A 12724-nucleotide genomic window follows, 5' to 3' on the forward strand; every position below is an offset into this window, starting at 1 on the left:
GTACATGTTTATATGTATGTAAAGTTCCTCCCAGTCTTGTCTTTCTGAATTCTGACGCGAATTAATCCTTGGAGATGTTAAGAAATCTTATTCTGTTACACAAATATGAATTTGTGATTTGAATCAACATTTCTTTTAAGAGAAATTTGACAACATTACTTTAATAGTGTAAGAAATTAAAGAATAGAAATCAATAGTGGTTTTTCTTCTTGAGTTAAGCCCTTTTCTTTGTCAAGCATGCCTACTTCTCTTTGTTAAAACATTTCTCAATTTTAATATATATCTATATTTGATTTGAAATTGTATTCAGTCTGAGGGAGATTTTTCATCATTGTATAGAAATTGTTTATCATCAGTTTAGAAGATTTATGTGTAATACTGGTGTTTTTTCTGCATCTGTTTACGCTCGGGTCACCAAGGTCTTACTACAGAAGTGTGGGAAAATAAGAAAAGTGGCGTCGTGGGGCTCAATAAGGGTGTAATAATCGATGGATTCTGATTCCGAAAACGAAAGTCTGGAATGAGTTTGTAATTTTATAACTCAATATCATTATTGACCTGTTATAAAAGGGGACTGTTTTGATGTTTCAGAGGAAAAACACACTTCAAGAGATTGGAGATAATATCTGTTCATACAGGAATTTGGACAAAATTAGCAAAGTCATTTTACTGCTTATTTTCAGGAGCAAAAAACTCCACCTGATAAAAAATTATACAGAGCATGATTTTTAAAAAACTTAAGGATATTTTATACTTCTTTGTTAATTTAATCTTTAAGTTGAAAATTCATAGACATAAAAGTATCAAACTGCTAACAAAAGGGATACTTTTTTTAATGGACTTGTTTTTTTGTTTTTTTTAAGGAAACAAGTATTTTAGGCTTGAGTCAGAAATGAAACAGATACATGACACAAAAGATGTTAAACTGTTATTATTCAAGTAATTCATGCTTAAACCTGTGGTACAAATATTTTCTTTGTTCTCCTGCTTGAAGAGATGTTTTTGAACAAAAACCATAAGAAACTCTACACTTTCTTTTATCCAATGATCCAACATTTAATTTTATGTATTTTTAGATAATTCTGAGCAGACATGAAAAGCCACTCTTGTTGTGACAATATCTTTTCATATCTTTTTAATATTTCAATACAATATAAAAATTCAACATACAACATTATCAGGATTTTCTTTTTTTACATTTTTGCAATTGCTAATTTTTCAATGCAAAAGTGTTTTGACACTAAAAGGTTTTTTCAGTCTTCAATATAGAGACATGTTTTGACCATAGATAGAGTTTTCATGTGGTAACAACTTGAAACAGCTATTTAAAGTTCAGGTCAAACAACTGTTTTTTACTACAAAATTGTATATAATTTTCTTGTCATTTAGCAGGGCATATGTTAATTCTCTCAATTGCTTCAACTGTTCCCACGGCCTTCTAAATTGTGGAACTGTTACTTAAATATATTTTTTCTCTGATTGTATCTTCAAGCTCTTGGTAATTATTATGTGGCTGTAAAAAAAATTTTAATAAGAATTACTTTGAATGTGATGTGATTTCTCATAATTAGGTATACAGGAATTCTCATGGGGTGATGAAGGATTTTCGTGAAGCTTTAAATTCAGTCTCTTAGTTTGAATTATAGGATCACAAATGAAGAATGGATGATCATACAGTTTTATTTCAAATTTTTTTTTTTTAGTAAAACTTGGTTTGAAATGAACGATCATACAATTTTATTTCAAATTTTTTGTTTGAAATGTTTTTATTGCCATTTAATCAAAGAAGTTACAAATTTAACAAATGTATAAAATCTTGATAAAAAAGGAAAATAAAATTTATATAATTTTATAATGGTATTATTAGTTCAAGTAGGTATGACCTATGACCTTCACAGTACATCTGAACTACAGTAAAATATATTTTGAGATGCTACAGTGAAATACTAAAGTTTGAAATAAACATATTTGTGACATGTATAGACTTTTTAAAATATTCTTTCATGTGTAACTAACAGTAAATACTTCTCACGATCCAGACTGTTACTAAAATGTAAATAAACTTTGAAATTTATAGTTCTACAGACTGATTTATGAATCGTTCTGAAATTATGTAATTTTGGGTAATTTCATTTGTAACTTTAGTACTCTGTTACAAGATGAAAACTGAAACTGAATTAACTCTCAGTGGAAAGTGCTTTCCATTCTCATTCTGTTCTGTTATTATGTTAAATTACAATGTACAATTTACTATAGCTTTGTTATTATAATACATGTATCTAAGCATGTTGTTTGAACTTTGTTTTTACATAAAAAGAGTTGGGAAAAAGTTGACTTGTTGATGTTGTTTTAAAAGAGTGAAAAAACGAAAGAGGGGTTGAAATATGTTAGAGACCTTTAATTTCTGACTTAGTGCTTTTGATAATTCATTGAAATTTTTTAACCTTCAACACATTTCATTGACACTTTATTGAGGCCTTCTGGTTTTGCTCAGGAGGATGCTGATTTGAAATTAAGGAAAGTCCAGTATCTGCTACTCTTGAAAATAAATTTGGACCCCTCGGAAAATGTGCTGATGGTGATGTATACAAATAATTTGAAAAAGCAACTTTTGTTTCATGACAATATTATACTGAAGTTTGTTATATGATGCTTTTTCCACTATTGTTTTCCTGTCTGTCTGGGACTCCTTCTATTTCCAAGTGCTAGAAGTTCAAAGTAAGATATAATAACATTTCCCTGTTTTCCAGGTTACAGAGGAACTCGCTGTGAAGAAGAAATTGATGAATGTGAAAATAGGCCATGCCAGAATTCTGGGATATGTCAGGATTATGTGAACCGCTACGAGTGTGTATGTCAAGATGGTAAGTAAAATGTTGATCCTAATGAAGTGAAAGTATACATTCCTTTGATATTAGTGATGTGACCAATTCATTTACTAATAAGGAGCTCTCCAAAAAAATAAAGTAAAAAAAGAAAATGGTAAAAGAGTAAATCAGTCAGAACTATGGAAACTGGCCTTTGGCATCCAAGCATTTTCAGTGCTGTTGCTTTTTTATTCTTCGGTGTCAGCTCTTTATATAATTGATGAGCAGTCTTCTATTGACATTCCATTATCATGATAATTTGTACCTTTTTCAGGATTTTCTGGTAAGAATTGTGAGGTCAACAACGATGACTGTGCCAGTGCCCCTTGTGTCAACGGGGCTACATGTGAAGATAGAATAAACAGCTACTATTGCAGATGTCGATCTGGTAATATACATGTTTTCTGTACATTTATAAGATACACATGTTTTTCTCTACATTTATCAGATACACATTTTTTTTACTACTTGTATATACTTGTAATTAGCATTGTAAATTATTAATTATGTACTTTGTCAAATGTTATGTAATGGATATTTTATAAATGAATTATGGACAATTAAAAAAGTTAAAAAAGCACTGCATAAAATTTTTAATTGCCGTGTTGAACATTATTTCAAATACACAAGTAAATCATATGTTTTGTTGCTTTATCATTCTTTTTCAACAATTCAACCCTCATAAAAGATATCAACTTATTGCAGGTTTTGCTGGGATCAATTGCCAAGAGAATATCAATGATTGTCTCAATGTCAACTGCCACAATGGTTCATGTGTTGATATGCTGAATACTTACCAGTGTTCCTGTTTATCAGGATATACTGGTACCCATTGTGAGATTGAGACCAATGTTTGTGACTCGCAGCCTTGTCAGTATGGAGGAAGTTGTTTCAGTTACCATACCAGTGATGGACTGCGATATGAGTGCCGTTGCCTTCCAGGAACCTCAGGTAAGTGTAGTGTATGGATGACTTCAGGGTTATCTTCACTCGAAAAGTAATGTTTGGACTTTCAGATTTGTAGTCCAGTAGTCTTTATCACGTTAGGACTGTCTAAATAAAGGGTACCATCTGTATGACAGTCAATTGAACTAAAGTATTCAGTTTTATGTGATAGGGCTGTGGCAGGATATTTTTTGTCAACTTCTTTTCTTTTTGAAGGGCTGGACTTTCATCACATTTATAAATGTAATACATTTGTTTTATGTAGTTAAACTTTATTTCTAACCAAATACAACTTAAGATATCTACACCCAAATAAAGGGAATCTATCTTAATTGGGGACAATAGAAATTCCCCTAGATATCTTCTAGTCCGATAATTACATGTAGTATACTAGATTCAGTGGGTGTCCTCAGGACGAATCTGAAGTATTTATAGGCTACATTTACAATTCAAATGGTTTCGAGGTGTGAATGAAACCTCAAGTTAAAGATTTGAACCTGGTTAGAATAGAATTAACTTCAGCCCTCAGGATATTTTGTCCTAATTACATGGAATGTTTATTTGTTGTTGACTGGTATATATTAGATGTGTATTGAAACAACCTTAAGTTGTAATGATGTTTATTGCAAAATTTGTCATCTTTTTGAAATGTATTTAAAAAAAAGAGTTTTGTCAACTCATTAGCTGTTAAATTATTTCTGTCATTTTTTAATACCAGTTCAAAGGGCTTTAAAAGAATTATGTTAAAAAGTAAAAATTAATTCAAATTTAATTAAATTAATTAATTGTGCCACTCCACTAAAATCAGGAACTACCAGTGAAAAAGTGGTTCATGGTGTAGACAAACCCACCAAACAATGCTTTTTCAATCTACTTATGCTATATTTTCACAAAACGATAATGAAAGTGGCTTTTGACATGCATGAATCACCTCCTGTCTGATTTTTATAAAGACTGATACCTAAAAAAGCAAAATGAAACACTTGTTAATACAGATTTTTATGTATCAAATTTTATACGGAAGGAGTAGTGTTTATTTGAACATTAAGATAATTTTGGCCAAAGCTAGTGAGTTGGTTTCAGCAACAACAAAAAATCTCAGTAAGGTCATATTAGCTCTAGCACAGCTAATTTTTTTTAAGTCCCTTTAATGACATCTGTTTTAAACTATGAACTCTCTTTCTATGTTAATGAGACTAATTTACCCCAATTTATGAATTTAATTTGACACTCATTGTCAGGTTTCAGCAATCTAATGGGATTTGAAAAATGAATTTAATGATGTAATTATGAATTATTATTGTAAATTATTGATTATAAATGCCACAAAATTAAATGAAATGGTTTGAAAACGATAAACTTTTGTGCTGCGTGGTCCAGGTGCACCCAGAGGACACTTGTTCAAAACACAGCTCAGGTGGAATATGTTTCTGACAACATAAGAGGGCCTAAGCCATAGGGAAAAGTAAAACACAGGTGAAATTTTTTGGCCAATGGTACTTTCATAACATAGCAACTATACATCACCCAAAACATCTGTTTGTGTCAAAAGATCTGATTGGTCAATATCAGAGTTTGGAATGTCAGAGTATACTGTTATTGAAATGCAATATGTGCATATTAGTACAATAAAAATTGAATTCTTTTTGTCACAATATTGAATATAAAATACAACTTATGGTTCATGTGGTTTTTATTTCTATTGAATGATCTTGAAAAAAACATTTGATGTGATTTAGATGGGCTGACAGGTAAGTGTCATACTTGAATGATCATCACAGCAGGTGAAAATTTAGACTAAATGTTCAAGTGTGTTTTAATTGAAATATCTATTGTATAGTATACTAAGGGAGATAACTTACTACTTTTATCAATAAACTGTTATGTTAAAAGCAATGATAGTGTTCTGGTTGTCTGAACTATCATCCAAATCACATCACAGTAAAGTGTATGGCAAGCATAAGGTTAAAGGTCAAACTCTATATTTCTAAATGTTAAAACATGTAAATATAAAAGAATAACTTCATATTAGTTTGAATCATTATAGAAAGTTGTCTTTTTTTGCAGGTAAAAACTGTGAGAAGAATGAGAATGATTGTATTAATAACCCTTGTTTAAACGGTGGTACTTGTCAAGATGGTATTAATAATTACACCTGTAGATGCAAACCAGGTTACACAGGTAAATTTTATTACATGCCTCCCCCCTTTTTATGTGATAAGGAACTAGATGTCCATCTTCTGATTGTAATGTATTATGGACTGTATACTCCTTCTCAAATCTCAATCAGTAATTATTGAGTCAGGAATTGTCTTTAATTTGTCTTTATGCCTGGCTCAGCCTTTTTTGAATAGAGTTAAATGTTCTCATTATATGATGCAAGAAATATCTTCTGTTTGATGATACAGTCAATTGATATATTCCTCGTACTGAACAGCAAGCCATTAAATGCATTATTGAAAATGAATATAAATAATTTCAGGTCAACATTGTGAGGTAAACATCAACGAATGTGAGTCATCTCCTTGTCAGAATGGTGGTGTATGTATGGATATGGTCAATGGCTACAAATGTGACTGTCCATCTGGGTACTACGATGCCAACTGTATCTCTAGTGTCAATGATTGTTCTGCTGATTCCTGCTTGAATGGTGGAACCTGTCGTGATGGAGTTAATAGGTAAGGGGAAACAATTCCTTGTGTTACAATGTTCTGCTGATTCCGGCTTGAATGGTGGAACCTGTCGTGATGGAGTTAATAGGTAAGGGGAAACAATTCCTTGTGTTACAATGTTCTGCTGATTCCTGCTTGAATAGTGGAACCTGTCTCGTGATGGAGTTAATAGGTAAGGGGAAACAATTTCTTGTGTTACAATGTTCTGCTGATTCCTGCTTAAATGGTGGAACCTGTCGTGATGGAGTTAATAGATAAGGGGAAACAATTCCTTGTGTTACGATGTCTGTTGAGGTTACTCTTATTAGTTAAGAAAACAGAAAACTTGTAAATTTCTAAGAGTTAGATGTTGAAATAAATGAAGTGGCCTCAGAAAATTTGTAAAAAATGAAAGTTCAAATCTGTTAGTAGAAAGGAATAACATGGATAGCATTCTGTAGACTACTTGAAATGTTTTGGAATAAAATAGGTATCTATAGAATTTGAATGGTGAGAGGTGCTGATTTTGATTTCAATACTTATATGCCATTATATTTCATTACAGATATGACTGTGATTGTAAACCTGGATATACTGGACAAAGGTGTGAAAATATTGCTGACGGCTGCTTGTCCAATCCATGTCAGCATGGTTCCACATGTCGTAATGCTCTCGGAAACTATCAGTGTGATTGTTTGCCTGGTTACAAAGGAGTTAACTGTCAGATTAATATAGATGAGTGTGCAAGCAGTCCCTGTGTTCATGGAAATTGTGTTGATATGCCCAATGGATATAATTGTTATTGCGATGCTGGTTGGACCGGAGATAACTGTGAACAGGAGTTGAATCCCTGCTCTCCAAACCCATGTCGGAACAACGCTCAATGCCAGGCATCTAATAGTTATGAAGATTATTATTGTCAGTGCAAGTCTGGTTTTACAGGTAATTATATCATTGCAACATGAAGATGTTCTCTTACTCAATGAGTGGGTGGCATATTGGTATCACCTTATGCATCATTCCATCTGTCTGAATTCTATCATTATTATCTGGGCTCCCAATGGATGGAACAATATAAAATTTGGTGTGTGGCTTTGTATAGTTGGGGAAATTTGGTTGCTTTCCAATATCAACTTCTGTACAAGTGGGTATACCTAGCATGACATCAGGTTCTTTTTGTTTTGGAATTCTTTATTTAATGCCATGCATAATTTTTCATTTTGATTTGCATTTAAAGATACATTATGTACTTTCATCCCAAACAGGGAAGAAGAATTTATTTTATTTGTACCTACTGGTTGAACAATTTCTGAAAGTTAAATTCACAATGCAAGTCTAAAATGTCTTCTGAGATATCTCTTGTTCAGTGAAACACAAAAAAAACTTATTGTAAATCTTAGCCAATGTTGTCTGAGCTATTATCATTGTAAATCTTAGCCAATGTTTGTCTGAGCTATTATCATTGTAAATCTTAGCCAATGTTTGTCTGAGCTATTGTCTTTATGTTAAAAGCTGTTGGCTGTTTCAACTTTATCAATAACTTGCCATATTTATTTCAGGACGTCATTGTGATATTGACCAAGATGAATGTCGACAGCCTATCTGTCACAATGGGGCAACTTGCCACAACACTTACGGATCTTTCAACTGCTCATGTGCACCTGGGTATGAGGGAACGTTTTGTGAAATCAACCATAACGATTGTGATCCTAATCCATGTCAAAATGGGGCAACATGCTTTGATAGTGTCAACAACTATACGTGCGTCTGCTCAGCTGGTTTTGGTGGGAAACACTGTCATACTGATGTTGATGAGTGTTTATCTAACCCATGCAAGAACGGAGCTGTTTGTAATGATTATGTCAACTCTTATACATGTACTTGTCGCCCTGGTTACAGTGGGAAAGACTGTCAGAATGATGATAATGATTGTTCACCAACGTAAGTTATAAACAAATGTTTTACAGTCAAATTTTCCAAGGAGGAGCAAAATCAGTCACCTTCAACTTTTGATCTTTATAGGTTAATTATACATAGAATTCAGTAAATAGTGAAAAGGGGATATTTCAATTCTAGTCTTTTAAGACAGGTTTTTGCTGTAACAGGTGGTAACTAAGACGGGTTTTTGCTGAAACAGGTGGTAACTAAGACAGGTTTGACTGTTACTATATCTGTAGCTCATCTTTTTTTCCCCTTGAATTGTACAGTGCTTAACTTAATTTGTTAAAAAATAGATACAGAAAAAAAAAATTACTGCCATAATTATAAAATGAAAGTTTGGAATAATGTCCTTATATGCTGTTTTAATGGTTGAAATATGTTTGAAACCACTTGTCTTATAGTCCTTGTTTCTTTTTTTTCAGCTCATGTTTGAATGATGGAACATGCATTGACAAGGAGAATGTCTACAAGTGTATTTGTCCAAGCGGTTATACAGGAGATCACTGTCAGACCAAAATCAACCCATGTGACAGTAATCCATGCATGAGTGGCGCCACCTGTTCAAACAAAGGATCGTCATGGGAATGTGTTTGTCCCTATGGCTTCACAGGAGCACGTTGTGAGGTACAGTTCTTTGTAATTTATTGAAATGAAATACATGTACTGTGGAAGTGCCTATATTCCTGGATACCAATTTTCATGGTTTGGGAAAAAACTTCAGTTAGTAGATTCTTGAATTCTTTGATTTGAAAACTCCATTATACAAAGGAATGGGAAATTTTTGATGGGAATCATATTTTAGGGTTTGCCAAATCTACAAAAACCAAGAAAAATTGGTAACCCACAAACAATAATACTTTCTACAGTAGTTGTCATTAATTAAATGAGACAAATGCTTGATCTTATATCTTTATTCTTAACTGCTAATACTAGTTCTTAGTTAATAATTTTGAATGTAATTTCGCCAATTTAATAATCCATTTAAATACACTGTATTACTTCTTTTCAGAATTTCATTGACTGGTGTGAGATCGATCCCTGCAAAAATCGTGGAACTTGTGTACAGACTGCTAACACTTACTATTGTGAGTGTGCCTTGGGATGGACTGGGATGACATGTGACATCAGCAAAATGACATGTGAAGCAGCGGCACAAAGTCAAAATGTTGTAGAGAATAAACTTTGTAAAAACAGTGGTGTTTGTCGTAACACTGAAGATTCACATGTTTGTGACTGTAGATCAGGTTACGAAGGAAGCTATTGTGAAATTGAAATCAATGAATGTGCGTCTGCTCCTTGCCAGAATGGTGCAACATGTTTGAATAAAGAAGGATTTTATGAATGTACCTGCCCTCTTGGTTTCCAAGGGAAAAACTGTGATATCAATGTTAACGACTGTCAGAACCAAGCTTGTTTGAATGGTGGAAAATGCATCGATCTTATCAATGATTTTATGTGTTCTTGCCCTCCAGGAACACGGGGTCATTTCTGTGAACACAATGATCAGGACTGTTATCAAGGTGCTTGTCACCATGGTGGCACATGCAGAGACAAGGTTGGAGGTTTTGAGTGTGAGTGTCCACCTGGCTTTGTAGGTGACCAGTGTGAAGGAGACATCAATGAATGCATTGTTTATCAGCCTTGCAACCCAATGGGCACACAAACATGCATCCAGCTAGATAACTCTTACAAATGTGAATGCAGACCTGGTTGGATTGGCCAGAACTGTAGCACAGCTATTAATTATTGTCAAGTTAATCCATGTAAAAATGGTGGTTCATGCTTAAATGGCAAGAACTCCCATGTCTGCAAATGCAGGCCAGGATTCAGTGGTCCTAACTGTGATGTTGTGTCAGACTTCTGTACTCCCAACAGCTGTGCAAATGGGGCTACATGTCAAAATTTGGGGAATGACTTTCGTTGTTTGTGTGTTCCTGGAACAGAAGGAGAATACTGCCAGTATGATGTCAGCAACGAGTGTATATCTAACCCTTGCAGATTTGGTGGTTCATGCGTAGACAAACCAGGTATGATTGTCTTTCTCACTGATGCACTACTTACTGTATACTCTTTTGATGAGCATGTATGGAATGCATTCATATCGGCTATGAAAATTCTTGTGTTCTACCCAAACCCTACCTTGTGCGAAGCATATAACACCCATGCTCAGTGATTTACCAGGAAAGAGTCTATTCAAGATAAATTTCCATAATATCAGTTCTTACCTTTTTGCACTCCATTTATCTAACTGTTCCAGAAATTGAAAAGTAGCATTGATGATGTAGATAAATATTTTAGCAGGTTACCCTGGCTAATAAATTATCTACACTGACAGGATTTTAGATCATAACAGTAATCAGAAAGAGATCTATTTGTTTTGTAAATTTTCAGAAAATCCTATTTTATGCTACGGCATTTTAAACTCAGACATTATTTTATGTATTTAAAAAAATGTCCTAAAACATTTGAAATACAAATGCGACAGTTCTATGTTTTCCCCAGTGCAATTATAGGCAATTGTCTTACTTTCCAGGACGATACGAGTGTTATTGCCCAAGATATGCCACTGGTGTCAATTGTGAAGTATTTGATCTTAATGCTAAACCTGGCCCCGGAAAGGCCACTGTCAGTCCACCAGTTGTTGACCCACGTCAAGTACATTGTGCAGAAAAAAGGTGTTCTAGTGTCGCTGGGGACGGAAAATGTGATGTAAGTGTAGTATTACAGTTTCGTGCTTAGATTTATCTTTGCCCTGAAATTAAGAAAATAGAACATGTCATGTTCAGAATATTCCATTTTTGTTATTTACATGGTACTTGTTGAATATCAATCATAATTTTGTTAGTTCAAGTCAGCCAATATGATTCTAAGTTGTGTCGAATATTTTATCTGGTTAAAAAAATTACATTTACTGCTAAAATGTACAAAGTAACCCAAGCAAATGAGCAATTCAGACTCCACTAAAAACTGGGAGCATAGACCCGGTGCAGTAGGGTAAGTGCCCTCTGCTTTTCTAGAAGCACCCGCCAAGTTGCTCATAAAAAGTCAAGTCCAAGTTATATAGCTTGTAGTAATATGATAATAAAATACCACCTTGTTTCAGATTGACTGTAACTATATGGCATGTCAGTATGATGGTGGAGATTGTTCCCGTGGTGTTAAAGACCTTTGGAAGGACTGTCTTGCCCCTATTAACGGAGTCTACTGCTCTAGTGTCTTCAATGATGGCAAATGTGATGAGGCTTGCAACAGTGAACGTTGTCTATTTGATGGCCAAGACTGCAAAAAGCAGGAAGTTTGTAATCCATCCTTCAAATCATACTGTGAATTACATTATAGTGATGGAAATTGTGACCAAGGTTGCAATAATGCTGGATGTAACTGGGACGGTAATGACTGTACTAATGTCGCACCTATGAACCATCTTAAAGGAAGCATGGTCATTTTTGTTAGGTCTACTCTTGAGGAATTTATGGACAGCAAGAGAGCATTCCTGAGAGATATGGGCAAATTGCTCCGTTTAGTGGTAAAAATAAAGAAGGATGCAAATGGCATAGAGATGATAAAGCCATGGTCTCCATCAAATGGATCAAGAAGGAAACGATCTGTTTTTATGGAGGATTCCAATCTTTTTCATAGAAGTAAACGTTCAGTTGACATTTCACAGGCTACAGGGTAAGTCATGTGCTTAAAAATTCTATTTGATTTTTTGTTTTTTGTCAACTTTGGTCTTTTTTAATTTGCATTTTTAAAATAGTTTGCGAGACTGTTCATTTTTTGGTTGAATGTTTCTTATTTTGCTCCATTTATGAAAAGTTTCATTTTTGGCAATCTGCATTCTCAGGAAACATGTGTTTTGACATGCTTACAGTATTTCAAATTAAATAATATAGAGATGCACAATGACAGATATAAGTAAACTCCTGAAACACTTAGTCAAATTATTTTTTTGTTTTTGTTTATAGATTAGAAGTCACTCTAGAATTAGACAGCAGTCAGTGTCGTTCAGATCCTTCTGAGACCCAATGTATTACACACATTGACACCGCAGTTCAAATCATCGCAGCGACTAAAAATCAATCTGCTTGGTCTAATACTGGTCCAATTATTGACAAAATACAAGGTACAGTATGTTAAAGTTTAGTGTTTTGTCAATATCTCTCAGAGTATGTACTACATCCAATGAGAAACTTTCTTGACACCTTAACATAACAGTGAAGATAATGTTTTTATCTATTAAGTAGCAGTCTTTCTGAAAATCAGACAGAATGTGATTCATGCATGTCAAAAACCTTAGCAAACTAGGTTCTGTCACGTAAC

At 33.7% G+C, this 12724-nt stretch overlaps 1 protein-coding gene across 3 annotated transcripts in view; it reads left to right on the forward strand.

Annotated features, from left to right (window-relative positions):
• LOC148612823 (uncharacterized) overlaps positions 1 to 12724 on the forward strand; it is a 75014-nt gene that overhangs the window by 54880 nt on the left and 7410 nt on the right. For all 3 annotated transcript variants that reach the window (XM_088594558.1, XM_088594556.1, XM_088594559.1), the window contains 12 exons: positions 2751 to 2864; positions 3142 to 3255; positions 3573 to 3818; positions 5880 to 5993; positions 6295 to 6490; positions 7029 to 7405; positions 8023 to 8404; positions 8827 to 9028; positions 9414 to 10431; positions 10938 to 11113; positions 11508 to 12079; positions 12370 to 12527. In XM_088594558.1, the coding sequence (XP_088450684.1) occupies positions 2751 to 2864; positions 3142 to 3255; positions 3573 to 3818; positions 5880 to 5993; positions 6295 to 6490; positions 7029 to 7405; positions 8023 to 8404; positions 8827 to 9028; positions 9414 to 10431; positions 10938 to 11113; positions 11508 to 12079; positions 12370 to 12527 (3669 nt within the window). The remainder of the gene's footprint in view (positions 1 to 2750; positions 2865 to 3141; positions 3256 to 3572; positions 3819 to 5879; positions 5994 to 6294; positions 6491 to 7028; positions 7406 to 8022; positions 8405 to 8826; positions 9029 to 9413; positions 10432 to 10937; positions 11114 to 11507; positions 12080 to 12369; positions 12528 to 12724) is intronic.

The sequence above is a fragment of the Perna viridis genome, chromosome 7 (genome assembly GCF_037379345.1).
Source record: "Perna viridis isolate PV_CMFRI_1.1 ecotype Kerala chromosome 7, ASM3737934v1, whole genome shotgun sequence".
NCBI classification, from domain to species: Eukaryota; Metazoa; Mollusca; class Bivalvia; order Mytilida; family Mytilidae; genus Perna; species Perna viridis.